At 42.0% G+C, this 16,478-nt stretch overlaps 1 protein-coding gene across 2 annotated transcripts in view; it reads left to right on the top strand.

Annotated features, from left to right (window-relative positions):
- The window catches only part of LOC124607793 (calpain-A-like), a 241,886-nt gene extending 227,456 nt beyond the window's left edge, over window positions 1-14,430 (top strand). For both annotated transcript variants that reach the window (XM_047139935.1, XM_047139934.1), the window contains one exon: window positions 14,033-14,430. In XM_047139935.1, coding sequence (XP_046995891.1) covers window positions 14,033-14,118 — 86 coding nt within the window. In that variant the 3' untranslated portion in view covers window positions 14,119-14,430. The remainder of the gene's footprint in view (window positions 1-14,032) is intronic.
- The last annotated feature ends 2,048 nt before the right edge of the window (window positions 14,431-16,478 follow it).

The raw sequence follows: 16,478 nt of genomic DNA, 5'->3' as shown, positions 1-16,478 counted from the left end.
CAACCATGCTGCCACAGGCCGCGCCCTCGGACAATGGACTCATTAACAGATCACGAGCTCTATCGAACTCACCCAACCACGGTGCCACTGCTTCGGGCCGGTGGCCATCTTGTCACGTTGACTCCTGGGACACTTCGCCGCCTCAGCTCCCGTCGGATCCACCGATGGCTCCAAACACCACGACCACGCCTCGCCTGCCCTGCCCGCCACACATTGTAAACAAACCGCCTCCCGTGCCACCGGCAACATTTCCATTGTCACCAATGGCATGGTTCACAAGCTTTGCCTCACGCCAGGTCCCCCGATTTCCAGTACACTATGTCGACTTTGTCCTGAGCGCTTCTCCAACCTTAAAAATCAGATTTCTGAACTACTAAACTCCGGCATCATTGAACCCTCTGCCAGTAGCTGGTCATGGCACATGTGCGGAAACTACCATCGACTAAACGCACGAACAATTATGAACACCTACCCCATACCCAACATTGCCAACTTTACCAGTTCCCTCACAGGTGCAACCATGTTATCTGTCATTGATTGCAAACGGGCCTACCACCAGATATTCATGGCACCTGAAGACATCGAGAAGACAGCAATCACCACCCTGATCGGGCTATTTCAGTTTCGAGTCATGCCCTTTGGCCTGAAAAACACAACCCAGACCTGGCAACGCTTCATCAACGAAGTGCTATTCGACCTAAAATTCTGCTTTGCATATCTTGATGACATTCTTGTGTTCAGCTCCTCCGTCGAGGACAACATTCGACATGTGCAACCTGTTATGAACACTCTCGCGGCAGCAGGCATTGAGACCAACCAGGACAAATTGCAGCTACATAAACCCACTGTCACTTTTCTTGGTTTTCGTGTCTCTGCTGACGGCATTTCACCCCCCACCCCCCCCACCCCCCCTGAGAAAGTACAAACAATACTAAACTTACCCAGACCTTCGTCATCCAAAGAGCTCCGGTGCTTTCTGGGGACGGTTAATTATTATCGCCGACATCTACCTTGGGCTGCGGAGATTCAGGATCCACTGACGGATGCCTTCGCAGGCACAAACACTTCTGGATCTCAGCCCATTCCATGGACCCCTGCTATGACTGACTCTTTCACTGCCCTCAAAAGCCTTCTTGTCGAGGCCTGCACCATCGCGCATCCTCATCCCAATGCGCAGCTTTTCATCACCACAGACGCGAGCGATACTGCCATTGACTCTGTCCTTAGCAAGACAATCGATTGCCAAGCTCACCAATGCACAACGCAAATATTCCACATTTGACAGGGAGTTGCTCGCGGTCTACAAAGGGATTAAGCATATTAAGACTGACATTGAGGGATGCCCTTTCCATGTTTTAACAGACCACAAACCCCTGGCTGTGGCCATTACAAACCTGCCAGCTGACCCGCCTCCTCATCGCTTCAGATACATGGACTTCATATCTCAGTTCACCACTGATGTCAGACACATAAAGGGTGCTGACAATATAGTTGATGATTTCCTTTCACAAATCGACGCCGTCTATTTGCTGTTAGACCTCTGAACTGCCTAACCTCCAACCCGCTGACGAGGGAACACGAAACCTGATTTCAGACTCTACTTCTTCACTACACTTCGTCCGCACCACCTTCCCTGGCATTTCTGGTGAGATCTGGTGTGACAACAGTATGGGCACGATACGCCCCCTCATCTCAACCACGCTTCGTCAAGCTGTCTTCAACGCATTGCATAATTTAGCCCACTCCGGTGTTCGTGCGTCTGCCCGCCTCGTAGCGGAGCATTTTGTGTGGAGAAATGTCAATTTGAGTCGGCCCTGTTCAACGAGATTTGTAACATTTATGGCATCCGGCGCATCAGTACCACTGAATATCACCCGCAAAGTAACGGGCTAGTCGAGCATTGGCACCACACTTTCAAGGTGGCTCTTCGATGCCACGACTCTCTATGGACGGAGGCCTTTCCCCTTGTGCTACTCGGCATTTGTGTGATCCATAAGGAAGACCTCAAAGGCACAATAGCCGAGTTCGTATACGGTCAGAACATTGTTCTCCCTGGCGAACTTGTGAGCCCTTCCGCTTATCTCCCTCAGTCTGACTTACCTCCCTTTGTGGACCGCGTCAGATGCCACTTTATCAACCTCCATATCCCTCTGCCCACCAGCCATTCCCACCCTAAGGTTCACGTCTCGAAATCTCTGGACAATTGCGAGTACATCATGCTCCGAGATGACACTGTACATGCTCCCCTCCAACCTCCATATACTGGCCTGCACCGAGTTCTCCGGCGCTCAGCCAACACCTATGACATTCAGATGAAACATTCAGCTGTTACAGTCTCTCTCAACAGACTTAAGCCTGCTCATGTCGAGCCTTCTTCTACCCCCCTTCAGGCCACGACCACGCCACTCGCTGTTGTGGCTTACGACCCTCTGACCACTCCCTCCACGTCGGACTTACACACTCGATCGAGTGACTTCCAGCGCCAATTGTTGAACTCTCCTCCAATTTCGCCCTCTACGCCGGTCTCACACACTCTGTCAAGTGACTTCCAGCTCCAATCATCGAGCTCTCCTCTGACCTCGCCCTCTACTCCAGTCTCACGCACTCTGTCGAGTAACCACATGCTCCCCACGTCGAGCTTACCTACAATCAAGCCCTCACCACCGGGCCCTTCGCCGGTCCCTTCGACCTCCGACCTCTCTACCATCGCCTGCCTCGCCCTGTCGAGGTTTCTCACGCCCCCCCCCATCTTGAATGTGCCCTCGCTCGAGGTGTTTGTGCCTGTCTCCCTGGACATAATCCATGACATCTCAATAATACTGTGCGATTATACACTGTTTCTCATGTGTTTCTCTTTGTCCAGTGCTCATGACACAACCTCCACCATTCCCTGCCAGCTGGTGAAATGTGTTCCCCTCCCCCCTGGACATGGTTCGTGTATTCGCCACGTCCACTGGAGACATTGTCATCGTCGCTCTGTTCCACTCACAAACCACTGGCCTACCTGTTGCCACACGACCAGCATGCCCAGTATGATGCCCGGCTCGCTTCAACGACTTCGAGGTTCGGTGGCTGAACCTTCCTTCACAACATTTACCCGCACAGCTCCCCGACGTCACTGTCGAGCTGACCATGGTCCAGTTCCCGCGGACCACCCCTGCCGACAGTATAGTAGTCACCCCCCCCCCCCCTCCCCCCGGCCTCTCACGAGTACTCTGTCGTACAGTGGGGGGGACTCTAAGCATTATCTTTGGCTGTTCCACCATGTTTAGTTCAGTTCTTTGTGATCCTTGTATGTGTTAAGGTTAATAAATGAACTATTGTTAAATGGGTGCCATTATTGGTGCAACCAACCTGGTAATCCTCCTCAACCCAAATGCAATGAGTAACCAATGGTTTCCTTCCTACCATGGGGTTTCGGGTTCCGCTGGATAGGTCAGGAGTCCACTACACGCAACAAGCGGCTACACGGGTAGCAGGGGTTGTGTGGCGTGGGCTGGGCGGTTTTTTAGGTTAGATGGCCTTGGGCAAGTACACAAAGGGCAACAGCCTTAACGGGTGCGGGGCAAAGTCAGGACATGCGGGGACCAAGCAGCAATCGGTATTGTAATTGTCAACTGTCGAAGCTGCGTTGGTAAAGTACCGGAACTTCAAGCGCTGATAGAAAGCACCGAAGCTGAAATCGTTATAGGTACAGAAAGCTGGCTTAAGCCAGAGATAAATTCTGCCGAAATTTTTACAAAGGTACAGACGGTGTTTAGAAAGGATAGATTGCATGCAACCGGTGGTGGAGTGTTCATCGCTGTTAGTAGTAGTTTATCCTGTAGTGAAGTAGAAGTGGATAGTTCCTGTGAATTATTATGGGTGGAGGTTACACTAAACAACCGAACTAGGTTAATAATTGGCTCCTTTTACCGACCTCCCGACTCAGCAGCATTAGTGGCGGAACAACTGAGAGAAAATTTGGAATACATTTCACATAAATTTTCTCAGCATGTTACAGTCTTAGGTGGAGATTTCAATTTACCAGATATAGACTGGGACACTCAGATGTTTAGGACGGGTGGTAGGGACAGAGCATCGAGTGACATTATACTGAGTGCACTATCCGAAAATTACCTCGAGCAATTAAACAGAGAACCGACTCGTGGAGATAACATATTGGACCTACTGATAACAAACAGACCCGAACTTTTCGACTCTGTATGTACAGAACAGGGAATAAGTGATCATAAGGCCGTTGCAGCATCCCTGAATATGGAAGTTAATAGGAATATAAAAAAAGGGAGGAAGGTTTATCTGTTTAGCAAGAGTAATAGAAGGCAGATTTCAGACTACCTAACAGATCAAAACGAAAATTTCTGTTCCGACACTGACAATGTTGAGTGTTTATGGAAAAAGTTCAAGGCAATCGTAAAATGCGTTTTAGACAGGTACGTGCCGAGTAAAACTGTGAGGGACGGGAAAAACCCACCGTGGTACAACAACAAAGTTAGGAAACTACTGCGAAAGCAAAGAGAGCTCCACTCCAAGTTTAAACGCAGCCAAAACCTCTCAGGCAAACAGAAGCTAAACGATGTCAAAGTTAGCGTAAGGAGGGCTATGCGTGAAGCGTTCATTGAATTCGAAAGTAAAATTCTATGTACCGACTTGACAGAAAATCCTAGGAAGTTCTGGTCTTACGTTAAATCAGTAAGTGGCTCGAAACAGCATATCCAGACACTACGGGATGATGATGGCATTGAAACAGAGGATGACACGCGTAAAGCTGAAATACTAAACACCTTTTTCCAAAGCTGTTTCACAGAGGAAGACCGCACTGCAGTTCCTTCTCTAAATCCTCGCACAAACGAAAAAATGGCTGACATCGAAATAAGTGTCCAAGGAATAGAAAAGCAACTGGAATCACTCAATAGAGGAAAGTCCACTGGACCTGACGGGATACCAATTCGATTCTACACAGAGTACGCGAAAGAACTTGCCCCCCTTCTAACAGCCGTGTACCGCAAGTCTCTAGAGGAACGGAGGGTTCCAAATGATTGGAAAAGAGCACAGATAGTCCCAGTCTTCAAGAAGGGTCGTCGAGCAGATGCGCAAAACTATAGACCTATATCTCTTACGTCGATCTCTTGTAGAATTTTAGAACATGTTTTTTGCTCGCGTATCATGTCATTTCTGGAAACCCAGAATCTACTATGTAGGAATCAACATGGATTCCGGAAACAGCGATCGTGTGAGACCCAACTCGCCTTATTTGTTCATGAGACCCAGAAAATATTAGATACAGGCTCCCAGGTAGATGCTATTTTTCTTGACTTCCAGAAGGCGTTCGATACAGTTCCGCACTGTCGCCTGATAAGCAAAGTAAGAGCCTACGGAATATCAGACCAGCTGTGTGGCTGGATTGAAGAGTTTTTAGCAAACAGAACACAGCATGTTGTTCTCAATGGAGAGACGTCTGCAGACGTTACAGTAACCTCTGGCGTGCCACAGGGGAGTGTTATGGGACCATTGCTTTTCACAATATATATAAATGACTTAGTAGATAGTGTCGGAAGTTCCATGCGGCTTTTCGCGGATGATGCTGTAGTATACAGAGAAGTTGCTGCACTAGAAAATTGTAGCGAAATACAGGAAGATCTGCAGCGGATAGGCACTTGGTGCAGGGAGTGGCAACTGACCCTTAACACAGAAAAATGTAATGTATTGCGAATACATAGAAAGAAGGATCCTTTATTGTATGATTATATGATAGCGGAACAAACACTGGTAGCAGTTACTTCTGTAAAATATCTGGGAGTATGCGTACGGAACGATTTGAAGTGGAATGATCATATAAAACTAATTGTTGGTAAGGCGGGTACCAGGTTGAGATTCATTGGGAGAGTGCTTAGAAAATGTAGTCCATCAACAAAGGAGGTGGCTTACAAAACACTCGTTCGACCTATACTTGAGTATTGCTCATCAGTGTGGGATCCGTACCAGGTCGGGTTGACGGAGGAGATAGAGAAGATCCAAAGAAGAGCGGCGCGTTTCGTCACTGGGTTATTTGGTAACCGTGATAGCGTTACGGAGATGTTTAATAAACTCAAGTGGCAGACTCTGCAAGAGAGGCGCTCTGCATCGCGGTGTAGCTTGCTCGCCAGGTTTCGAGAGGGTGCGTTTCTGGATGAGGTATCGAATATATTGCTTCCCCCTACTTATACTTCCCGAGGAGATCACGAATGCAAAATTAGAGAGATTAGAGCGCGCACGGAGGCTTTCAGACAGTCGTTCTTCCCGCGAACCATACGCGACTGGAACAGGAAAGGGAGGTAATGACAGTGGCACGTAAAGTGCCCTCCGCCACACACCGTTGGGTGGCTTGCGGAGTATCAATGTAGATGTAGATGTAGAAAGTATGTCAAACAGTTGTAAATATATTATCTGCACACAGCTTCTGTTCCATCTTTTATCAATTTCACATGCATCAACCAAGACATTTTACACATTTTGTTACAAAACGTAATGCTTATGCGCTGCGCCATTACCATATTACCAAGTCTTTACACTCAATATGTCAGACTATCAGCAACAAATGGACCAGCTTCACTTTAGTGTGTTGGATTCTAGATGGCACCTGTCAACATCTTCAATGCATACACAACCTCCAAGAGGAATCACTACTCTTTTATGAGTACCTGCGTAACAAACACGAGGCACCAAGCCATTGCAGTACCTCTTCCTTTCCTGTGCTGTTATCTTTATTTCTCACTACATCTTCCCTCAGACTGGTCTGTACAACAGCTTTATTGCTGACAGTGTAACTATTCTATAGAACACTGATTATAGTTTTTCTGCACTTCTTTTCCCAAATGTTATTTTATAATACTCAATTCAGTCAACTTTTTTTTTTTTAATGCTAAGACCCCCCTCCCAAATCTGAGTTTGACCACAACTTTTTAAAAAAAAAATAATTTATAGAAATGTGGTCTGTGTGGGGAAGATCGCTCAGTACCCAGCATTGTAGGCGCTCCATGTGGACAGTTGTTGGTTACCTTCATGGTGGTAGCCCCCTGATTATGTAGGGATCACACTTCTAATGCCCGAGCTGTTACCTCCCTCTGCATGCCAAGGAGTAAGTGCCTGTCCTTTTAGGAGCACTGGGACTCCATGCAGTGGCCATCAAGCTAGGAGGCTTTTGCTCAGATTGGGTGGCACCCATGGGGAGTGCCTTCAAACCAAGTAGGCAGCATCAGGTGGTTATCATGTGCAGTGAAAAGATCTAAGTTACAAGCTGGTGGCCATAATGCTCTGGTAGTCTCTATAAATAAGCAAAATCAAGCGAACTGCAGAAACTTACTCCCATTAGTTCGTGGTTTGCACCTGGACTGATGAAAAATCCTTTCTTACTACTAAACCTATTTCTTTGTCGATAATATCAAAAACGTCTTTGAAGAAATCTCTTCACTTAGTAAGCTATGAAGTGGTTCCGTGTTAATTAAAACAGTGACTCATACCCTGTCTCAAGCATCACTCTCTTGCAAGGAACTTAGTGTCTTGTCGTACCTTTCACCATAGCACTCCATTAGAGCTTGAATATGGTACGCAATTTAATTTTTCACCATTGCACCCGTTAGAGCCCGAACATGGTATAGCATTTAATTTTTATTGGGACTTAACACTGCAGACAGATGAAGAATTACACAAAATCTTGGAGGAATGAGTGGTATACTTCATACACCGTGTACTAATGGCCCCACCAGACAGCAAAGTTGACACCAGTGCATTCATCCTCATTTCTGAGGGGTATTCACCTCCTGAAAAAGTTAATACAATGAAATGCTGTTGTGATGTGAGCTGTATTTTCCATCCCTAATGCACTGTTTTAATGCTAATGCTTTGAGCGTATGTCTTCAACTGTGGAGACCGAGATTTGCCGCATCATGAAAACTTCCCATGTGAGCAACCACCACCCTGTGTCAGTTGTGAAGTCATCCAACCTACCATCCTGAAATCTGCATAGTATGTTACTTTAATTAAGGAATATAAAATCCAAGGAATTCAGGTCTCCAGTCACCTTTCATATTTTGAAGCCAGAAAAAGTACAAATGCTTATATCCCGTTTCACTGTTATCAAATTTTGCCACTACCATAACTGGGTGAATGGCTGAACCCCAACCCTGCATTTCCTCAGTGTTGACCTCTGGTAGCCAGCAAGTAAATTAGCGAATGGATGAGGTAGTATCCTCCTTATTGTGCTTCCTACAGCACCATCTTTTCCCCCACACCCATCTAGTTGTTAAGGAGAAAAAGAAGGGCTATGTCTCCTGGGGAACTATGTCTCTTGGTCCCTGCTGTGGGCCAAGCTGCTAGCCTACCGAGCTGCTAAAGATCAACAATTGCTCTAGGCCGCCTTCTTCTTGGTGGGTATTTCTAATGACGTATTGGTTCTTCTTGAACGCATAATGGCCCACACTGCAACAGTGTCACCATCCTCTTTTTACATGACTACCTTCCAACCATATAAAAAAAAAAGTTGAAGAAATCTGCCAATCCTTTACTCTCTGTAACCTTGAAATATATAATGAATCTTTCACTGACTAGGAACCACTTCAGGCTCTTGACTCATCTCATAAAACCAAAGGCCCTGATTTAATTCATAGGCAGGTGCTCCACCATCTGAATGTGACTCACAGACTCCATCTTTAAAGAGTCTTTAGCCATACCTGGCCAGAAGGTGTTTTCCCTTTGCAATGGAGAGTGAGTGTTATTAATGCAGTCCTTAAGCCAGGCAAAAAAACAAGTCAGTTGACGGAAGCCAACCTATTAGCTTCATTAACTTGCTTGGCAAACTGTTTGACAGGATGGTAGCCTGATGATTCTGTTGGTTTCTCAAATCATGTGGTCCTTTGGCTCCCCATCAGTGAGGTTTCTGGGAGGTGCAACATATAACTGATCACATGGTTAAGTTGAAAACCGCAGTCCAATAGGCCTTTTCTAAATCTACAGTGTCACATTGCAGTCTTTTTGGTCTACATAAGGCATACTCTAATGTGACAAAAGTCATGGGGTACCTCCTAATATCGTGTTGGACCTCCTTTTGCCTAGTGTAGTGCAGCAACTCACATGGCATGGACTCAGCAAGTTGTTGGAAGTCCCCTGCAGAAATACTGGGCCATGCTGCGTCTAAAGCTGTCCACAATTACGAAAATGTTGCCAGTGCAGGATTTTGTGCATGAATTGACCTATTGATCATGTCCCTTAAATGCTCAATGGGATTCTTGTCGGGTGAGCTGGGTAGCCAAACCATTAGCTCAAATTGTCCAGAATGTTCTTCAAACAAGTCGCAAGCAACTGTGGCTCGGTGAACATGGTGCATTGTCAGCCATAAAGATTCCATCATTGCTGGGAACATGAAGTCCATGAGTGGCTGTAAATGGTCTCCCAGGAGCCAAACCTAAGCATTTCCAATCAATTATTGGTTCAGTTTGACCAGAGGACCTGGTCCATTTCATGTAAACTCAGCCCGCAGCATTATGGAGCTTGCACAATGCATTGTTGACAACTTGGGACTTTGGCTTCATGGGATCTGCTCCACACTCGAACCCTACCATCAACTTTTACCAACTGAAAACAGGACTCATCTGTTCAGGCCGCAGTTTTCCAGCTCTCAAGGGTCCAACCGATATGGTCATGAGCTCAGGAGAAGTGCTGCGTGCGTTGTCATACCGTTAGCAAAGTCATTCATGTCGGTCATCTGCTGCCATAGTCCATTAATGCCAAATTTCACTGAACTGTCCTAACAGGTACATTTGACATACATCCTACATTAATTTCTGCAGTTATTTCATGCAGTGTTGCTTGTCTGTCAACACTGACAACTCTATGCAAATGCCGCTTCTCTCAATCATTAAGTGTAGGCTGTCAGCCACTGTGTTGCCCATGATGAGAGGTAACGCCTGAAATGTGATATTCTCAGCACATTTTTAACACTGTAGATTGCAGAATATTGAGTTCCCTAATGATTTCCGAAATGGAATGTCCCATGTGCAGTTTCAGTTATCATTATCAAAGTTTGTTAATTTCCATTGTGTGGCAATAATCACTTCGAAAACCTTTTCACACTACTCACCTGAGTACAAATGACAGCTCTGGCAATGCATTGTCCTTTTACACCTTGAGTATGCAATACTACTGCCATCTGTACAAGTGCGTATCACTATCTTGTGACTTTTGTCATCTCAGTGTACACCTCCACTTGATGTCTTTAAATTTTACATACCCTCCATGACTGGGGCTCTCAGTGTTCACCAATTACTTTTTATACATCTCACTGTTCCAGTTTAGAGGTCAGCATCACACAGGTGCATGAGAATGGCAACCCTAAAGAGTTCATGCTGAGTCTTAACACTCTTCTTTGTCACCATCAATGGGCTAGCAGTCTCCATCAGACCGGTGTGCTGTCTGTTGTGACTTATGTGTTTGATGTAGGTCACAGTCTACAACCTCATCATCGCCCTCTCCATGTTTTAGTGTTGTCTGTCCCACTGTAGTTCCTTACATTTTCAGCTTTCTCCGTTTTGCTGTTACATTTTCCCTCTCCACACAGCTACAAGCAATTGTTTATACCATTACTGTCTTGGATCGCTGCAGTTGTGCCATAGGGACCCTTATCTACTCTCTGGCATGCTGTCCAGCTCAACATTTCTCTCAATGGCTTGGTTTTACCACTCCTACATACTATCACAGTTTAATCAGATTTCTGGCTGAGGTCATTAATTTCAGATGGGGGAACTGATGACTTTGCATTTTAGTCCCTTAACCTCACCCTCCCAACCACCCAGTGAACCAACCAACCATGCATTCGCACTAATTATTAACATGTAGCGTATATACATGTTACTGAACTCATTAGATGTAATTTTCATGTAGGTGCATTCCATGAGTTTTTGAAGTCATACATTATCAAGGAGACCTAAGTGCATTATGTAAGACAACAAAAATGTATTCATAAAATAAGTTGCAGTGTTGTAATGATAGAATAGGATTATTCTCCGCTACTGACAGGCATTAGTTATTCACATTGTACTTCTCATCTATTTCACTACAGTTTTTTTGTGTTACACTGGATAGTAAGCAACATGTGTAAGTGGTGATCAGCAGCTCACTCAAATCACTGAAATCACAAAAAAAATATGACAGCTCACAGAAAACATTAGACTTTAGACATTTTTGTATGATAAAATGCATTTGAGAATGGGAATAATTTCCTTAAACATAATGTATGGTTTTTAAATAAAAATTGTATCTAGTTGCAGCAAGTGCTTTTAGAGTTAATTATTAATCAGTTTTGAGTTTTTTAATTAAAGTAATTTTATACTTACAATAAACTGTAGTGTGAAACCTCACCTTCTGGACTCAAATATGCCTGAATAATGGAGCAAAATTAATAAACACTATTCATCTTCCCTCCACAAACCAAGGGCGCTGAATTTCTCACATTAATCTACCAGCTGAAAAGGGCCCACTTCACTTCATCTTTATTTTAATTCTTTTTCTGAGAACATTCGAGATCACTCAAGAACGTGATAAATATGAACAGTCTAGCCAGTCTTCGCCTCTTTGGCTCTCGATTTCCGACAGCTTCATTGACTTCTCATAAGAAGTCCAGTGGAGTGGTGGTCTCTTTTTGACAACCGTATCTTCAAATCCATCTTGCAGTTGGAAACCAAAACCTTCGTCACAGATGGGTGATGGAGGGCTACATATTATATAACCCCCATTGAGCTTCAGAGCTGAACTGGTCTTGATTTTGATTACATAAATAATGGTGGTTTTAGGTTTTATGGTTATTCAGATGAGTTGTTTCAATTGCAGGCAAATAAAAAGGAGACAACTAGTCAGCTGAATACCCGTAAGTCTTCCATTAATAAGTCACACAGAGACAACTTGAGGGATCGCATCATTTGATTATATACATATTTTCATCATGATACCTCACCAATTCAGCACAGTTCATTCATTATTACAAGAGTAATAACAAATATTAACAACACTGGCATTTGTTCTCTCATACAAGAGGAGTACTTCCAGTTTGAATGTGATGAATCTGATATTTTTCTACTCTATGTACCAAATCATGTCATTATTCATTCAGAGAATTTGAACATCAGCTAAAAAGAACCATATTGTATAATTGGCAAATTAGTAGTCACTCTTGAAACTGTTTGCATGTTCACATAATTCCCAGATTAAGGTATTAGATGCTGTAACTTTGTAACTTATGGAGACATTACATTGGTTCAATGGATCTACTTAATTGCTTACATTTTTTTTAAACAAATGAAAATTGTTAGTTTAAATAAGTTTGAAGTGGCAGACATCAACATACATTGATAACCAGCTGATTTGTTTGTCAAAGTTGTCACCCGCTGGCCACCAGGAGCACTGTGATTACATTCCTTTTGTTGTAGCACAACACTATTACTGTTTGGTTCTGACAAAAACCTCACTTAGTTACCGACCAAGTTGGTTTGATATACCTACCTTGTAATGATTGTATCTGTCTCGTTTCAGTACATGTTTGGATTGTTGCACATGTGCAACAGTAATCTGGTTTATTCTAAAATAAATGTTGTTCATGGTGTTCCAGAATTAATATTTCATACCTATACTCAGCTGAGTTGCAAGTGCTTCATATTCAGTTCAGTAGTCTATCAACTAGTCTTGCGGCAAATACTTTATTAAGCAGTAGTGATTAACAAAGTGTTCATTTACACTAAGATCCTTTCGAAGATTTAGTTCTTTGAATGTTCAAGAATTGTGTGGTTTTTCTTTCTTGTTTTCATAAATATTTATAATGTATTTCAATGATAAAGAAATATGGACAGACAGTTATTCTAATTCAAAATTATTCATAGTGCCTCGTATGGGGCTACTTCTTGCTGAAGTGTTCACTCAGTTTTCCCAAAATTTCTTCATAATGTGGTTGTTTAGCTGTTCCACTATTGGCACCTATTTTGTTGTAATGGTGATCCACTCATCAAAGGTGAGCAGCAATATGCTATGAAAACAGTTCCTCAATAATGTAAGCAGTCTTGTTTTCTCCATGTCAGGCCTTATAATACCAACAGTGCAAAAACTAAGACTCTATCCTCTAGGGAAATCAAGCAGGTCATGCAAGAAAGGCAAGGAAGACTATGGTTTACTCTGTCATCAATGAAAATCTAATTGTAGATGGAGTAGAATCTTGGTTTGAAGAAGACTGATGCAGGAAATCAGCTGCTGCCCTTTTCAAACAAGTTATTCTAGCTTTTGCCTTAAGTGTTTTATCTAAACCATGAAAAACCTAAGTCTAGAAGGGCAGATGGGGATTTGAACCCCACTGTTCCCTAATGTAAGTACAGTGCTATATTCAGTGCTCTGCCTTGCTTGATGTGAACATTGAAAATCAAGTATAAAGCTCTCAAAAAAGCCAACATTCCATAATCTCTAGAAAAGTAATATTTGGTAAACGATCAAACAAGCATTAGTAAATCTGGTTTATTAAGGGCATGAAGCATCAACCTAATAATTTTCATCATTTGGAGAAATACTATCATACGACTAACATAACAGACTGAAAGACAACATTGCACATATGTAATCATAACAAACATGTGTAAATATGAAGAAGTAAGAGTATGATTACTTTCATGTCATGTATGTAACAGAAACCTTGTACAGTGATACTGTGCAACCTTATTCTTAAATGCTGTGTACTGCAGTACAGTGGCAAAAATTAAATTAATTTGTCTTGGAAAACACACCCAATAGATGATAATAAATACTTGTTGTGAGTATTGAAAAGCCCCAAAATTAAACGTAAGAAATGATTCTGAATTATTTCAAGCAAATAGTAAATAAAGTCACAATTTTTATAGTGTTCACTGATAATATTTCAAAACAGAGACTGACTGCAGCTACAAATGAAGTCAAATCCAAGAACATATTTTAATAGTCTTATCTGTTCAGTATATCTTATTAATTTAGATGAATTACTGTTTTACAGATATTTTTCATAAAAGAGATCCAGAAGGTACACGCAATGCAAGTTTCAGCATTGATGAATGGATTGAGACCACACTCTATTCTTGAAGATTATCGTCCACTGGTTATGCCGCCTGTACTTCCAACATGCTATGTGGAACAAAAGACTGCAGTGGAAGAGCATGAAAGGCAAACTGAGAAACTGGACAGAGATAGAATAAACTTATCATATAATTTCTTTCCATCTGGTTCTTGAGTACAAAAGAACACAATCGTACATACAAAATAAGACTGTACATACTTAACGTGACCGTATAATTCTTTTAAATGTATATTTTTGTATTTAATATGTGTAAATATTGCAATTGTTCTACAATACAAATTCAAATCTTTTTTCTAATAAAATGTGTTTTTTAATAATCTGCCATGTATGTGTTTATACAAGCCTTCTGTCTCAGTAGTCACATAACAACTTTATCTGAACACACAGAATTCAATAGGTAAAGAGAATGATAAACAGCTGATGCAGATACTTGATCTGTACAAACAGACAATACATCTTGAATGTCTATCATGAGATAATTCTCTGCTTTTTAATCAAGTAAGTCAAAGTAGTTTATAACTTATATCCTGCTTCATATTTCTTTCTTCTGTGTATATTTCGTGGCAATCATTTTCTCCAGTTGAATTTCATGACAATTTTGGTAATGAATTCATGCTTATGGAATTTGTCATTGTGCAGTGAGTGATCTGTACAGAATAGAAAACTTTGAAAATGCAATTTCAGTATAACAAATATAGATAAAACATGTTTTACTTGCTTAAAATGCAGTAGAAAGTCAAGTTTTGTATAGGAAAATCAGAGTTTTAAAATTAGTTGTAACTACATATTCAAAAATAATGGGATCTGTGCAAAAGATTCCTCTGTTTCTCACAAATCCTCTGTTTCTCACAAATTTCACTATTAATAAGAGACTTTTAAAAAAGTGGGCTAAGCATCAGTCAGTGGCTGTTCACTTGTTAACACACACTGGTGGCACTCTTATAGTTACACATCAACAAGTTAGGTGTCACTGTGTGAAATTCATAAATAAGACAGTGGAAACTCTGGGTTGGAATATCAACAATATAAGGAAAAATATAGATTGATACTCACTGTAAAGATGACATGCTGAGTTGCTGACATGCATACCAAAAAGACTATTACATATTTAGCTTTCAGTCAAAGCCTTCTTCAGAAAAGGAAACACACACATTCACTCACATAAGCAAGCACACCTCATGCACACGACTGCTATCTCCGGCAGCTTGGGCCAGTCTGGAGATGGCCATTGTGTGTGTATGACATGTTTGGTTGTGTGAATGAATGTGTAAGTGTTTCCTTTTCTGAAGAACGCTTTGGCCAAAAGTTAAATGAGTAACAATAGGCCTTTTGTTGTGTCTGTCTGCAATGCAATGTGCCACATTTACAGTGAGTAGCAATCTATCATCTTTTTATATTGGTGAACACATAAATAATATCTGTAATGTCATAGTTTTAGGTTCAGTGCCAGATATGTATTTTATTTTCTGAACTTGCATGTCTAAAAAAGTCCTCTTTAGCTATTTTTCCATATTTGGCTTGCTTCTATATTGGCAGTTTCCAATAGCTAGAATCATCACCTATAATTTACATCAATGTACACTCAGTATGTCTAAATCATTGACATTTGGTAATAAACTGAGATGAGATATAAGCAACTTTGTTGTGAGTGTTTCCAGTGTAGAATGTGAAGTCAAAGAATGTCTTCAACATCAGAGTAAGTTTTGTATTCCTGTTCTGTTCACCAGAGGAATCAGACCAAAGACTTTTTCCATGATATGCCTTTCAAGACTGGAACCCACATCTTGAATTTAACCCCATTTTTCTATTTTTTTCAACCCCAATAGCAAAATCCACAGTTAAACAGCTACATCCTGCATGACTATTCTGCAATTCACATTTAAGTGCTTAGCAGAGCGTTCATCAAATCACTTTCAGACTATTTCTCTACCATCCCATTCTTGAAAAGCATGTCAGAAAAACAAACACCTAAATCTTTTAAGTAGAAGCTCTGATTTATTTTATTATGATGGTCATGTCTCTCTTTGTAGGTTGAGTCAACAAAATATTTTCAGATGCATCACAATGAAAAATGCCTTTGTTCTAATGACTGTCACCCCAACTTGCATATCATATCTGTGACACTCTCTCCCCTATTTCATGATAAAACAAAATGAGCTACCCTTCTTCGAACTTTTTCGATGTCGTCTCCCCATCCATCTACCCTAACTGGTAAGGACCTCATACCATGCAGTAGTACTCCAAAAGAGGATGGACAAGCATAGTATAGGCAGACGGTTTAGTTGATTTGTTGCATTGTGTAAGTGTTCTGCCAATAAAATACAGTTTTTGGTCTGTAATCCCCATAATATTTTCTATGTGATGG

This window comes from Schistocerca americana, chromosome 1 (genome assembly GCF_021461395.2).
Source record: "Schistocerca americana isolate TAMUIC-IGC-003095 chromosome 1, iqSchAmer2.1, whole genome shotgun sequence".
In the NCBI taxonomy this organism is placed as follows: domain Eukaryota; kingdom Metazoa; phylum Arthropoda; class Insecta; order Orthoptera; family Acrididae; genus Schistocerca; species Schistocerca americana.
Note: the sequence above shows the minus strand (reverse complement) of the source record. Positions and strands in the feature narration are given on the sequence as shown.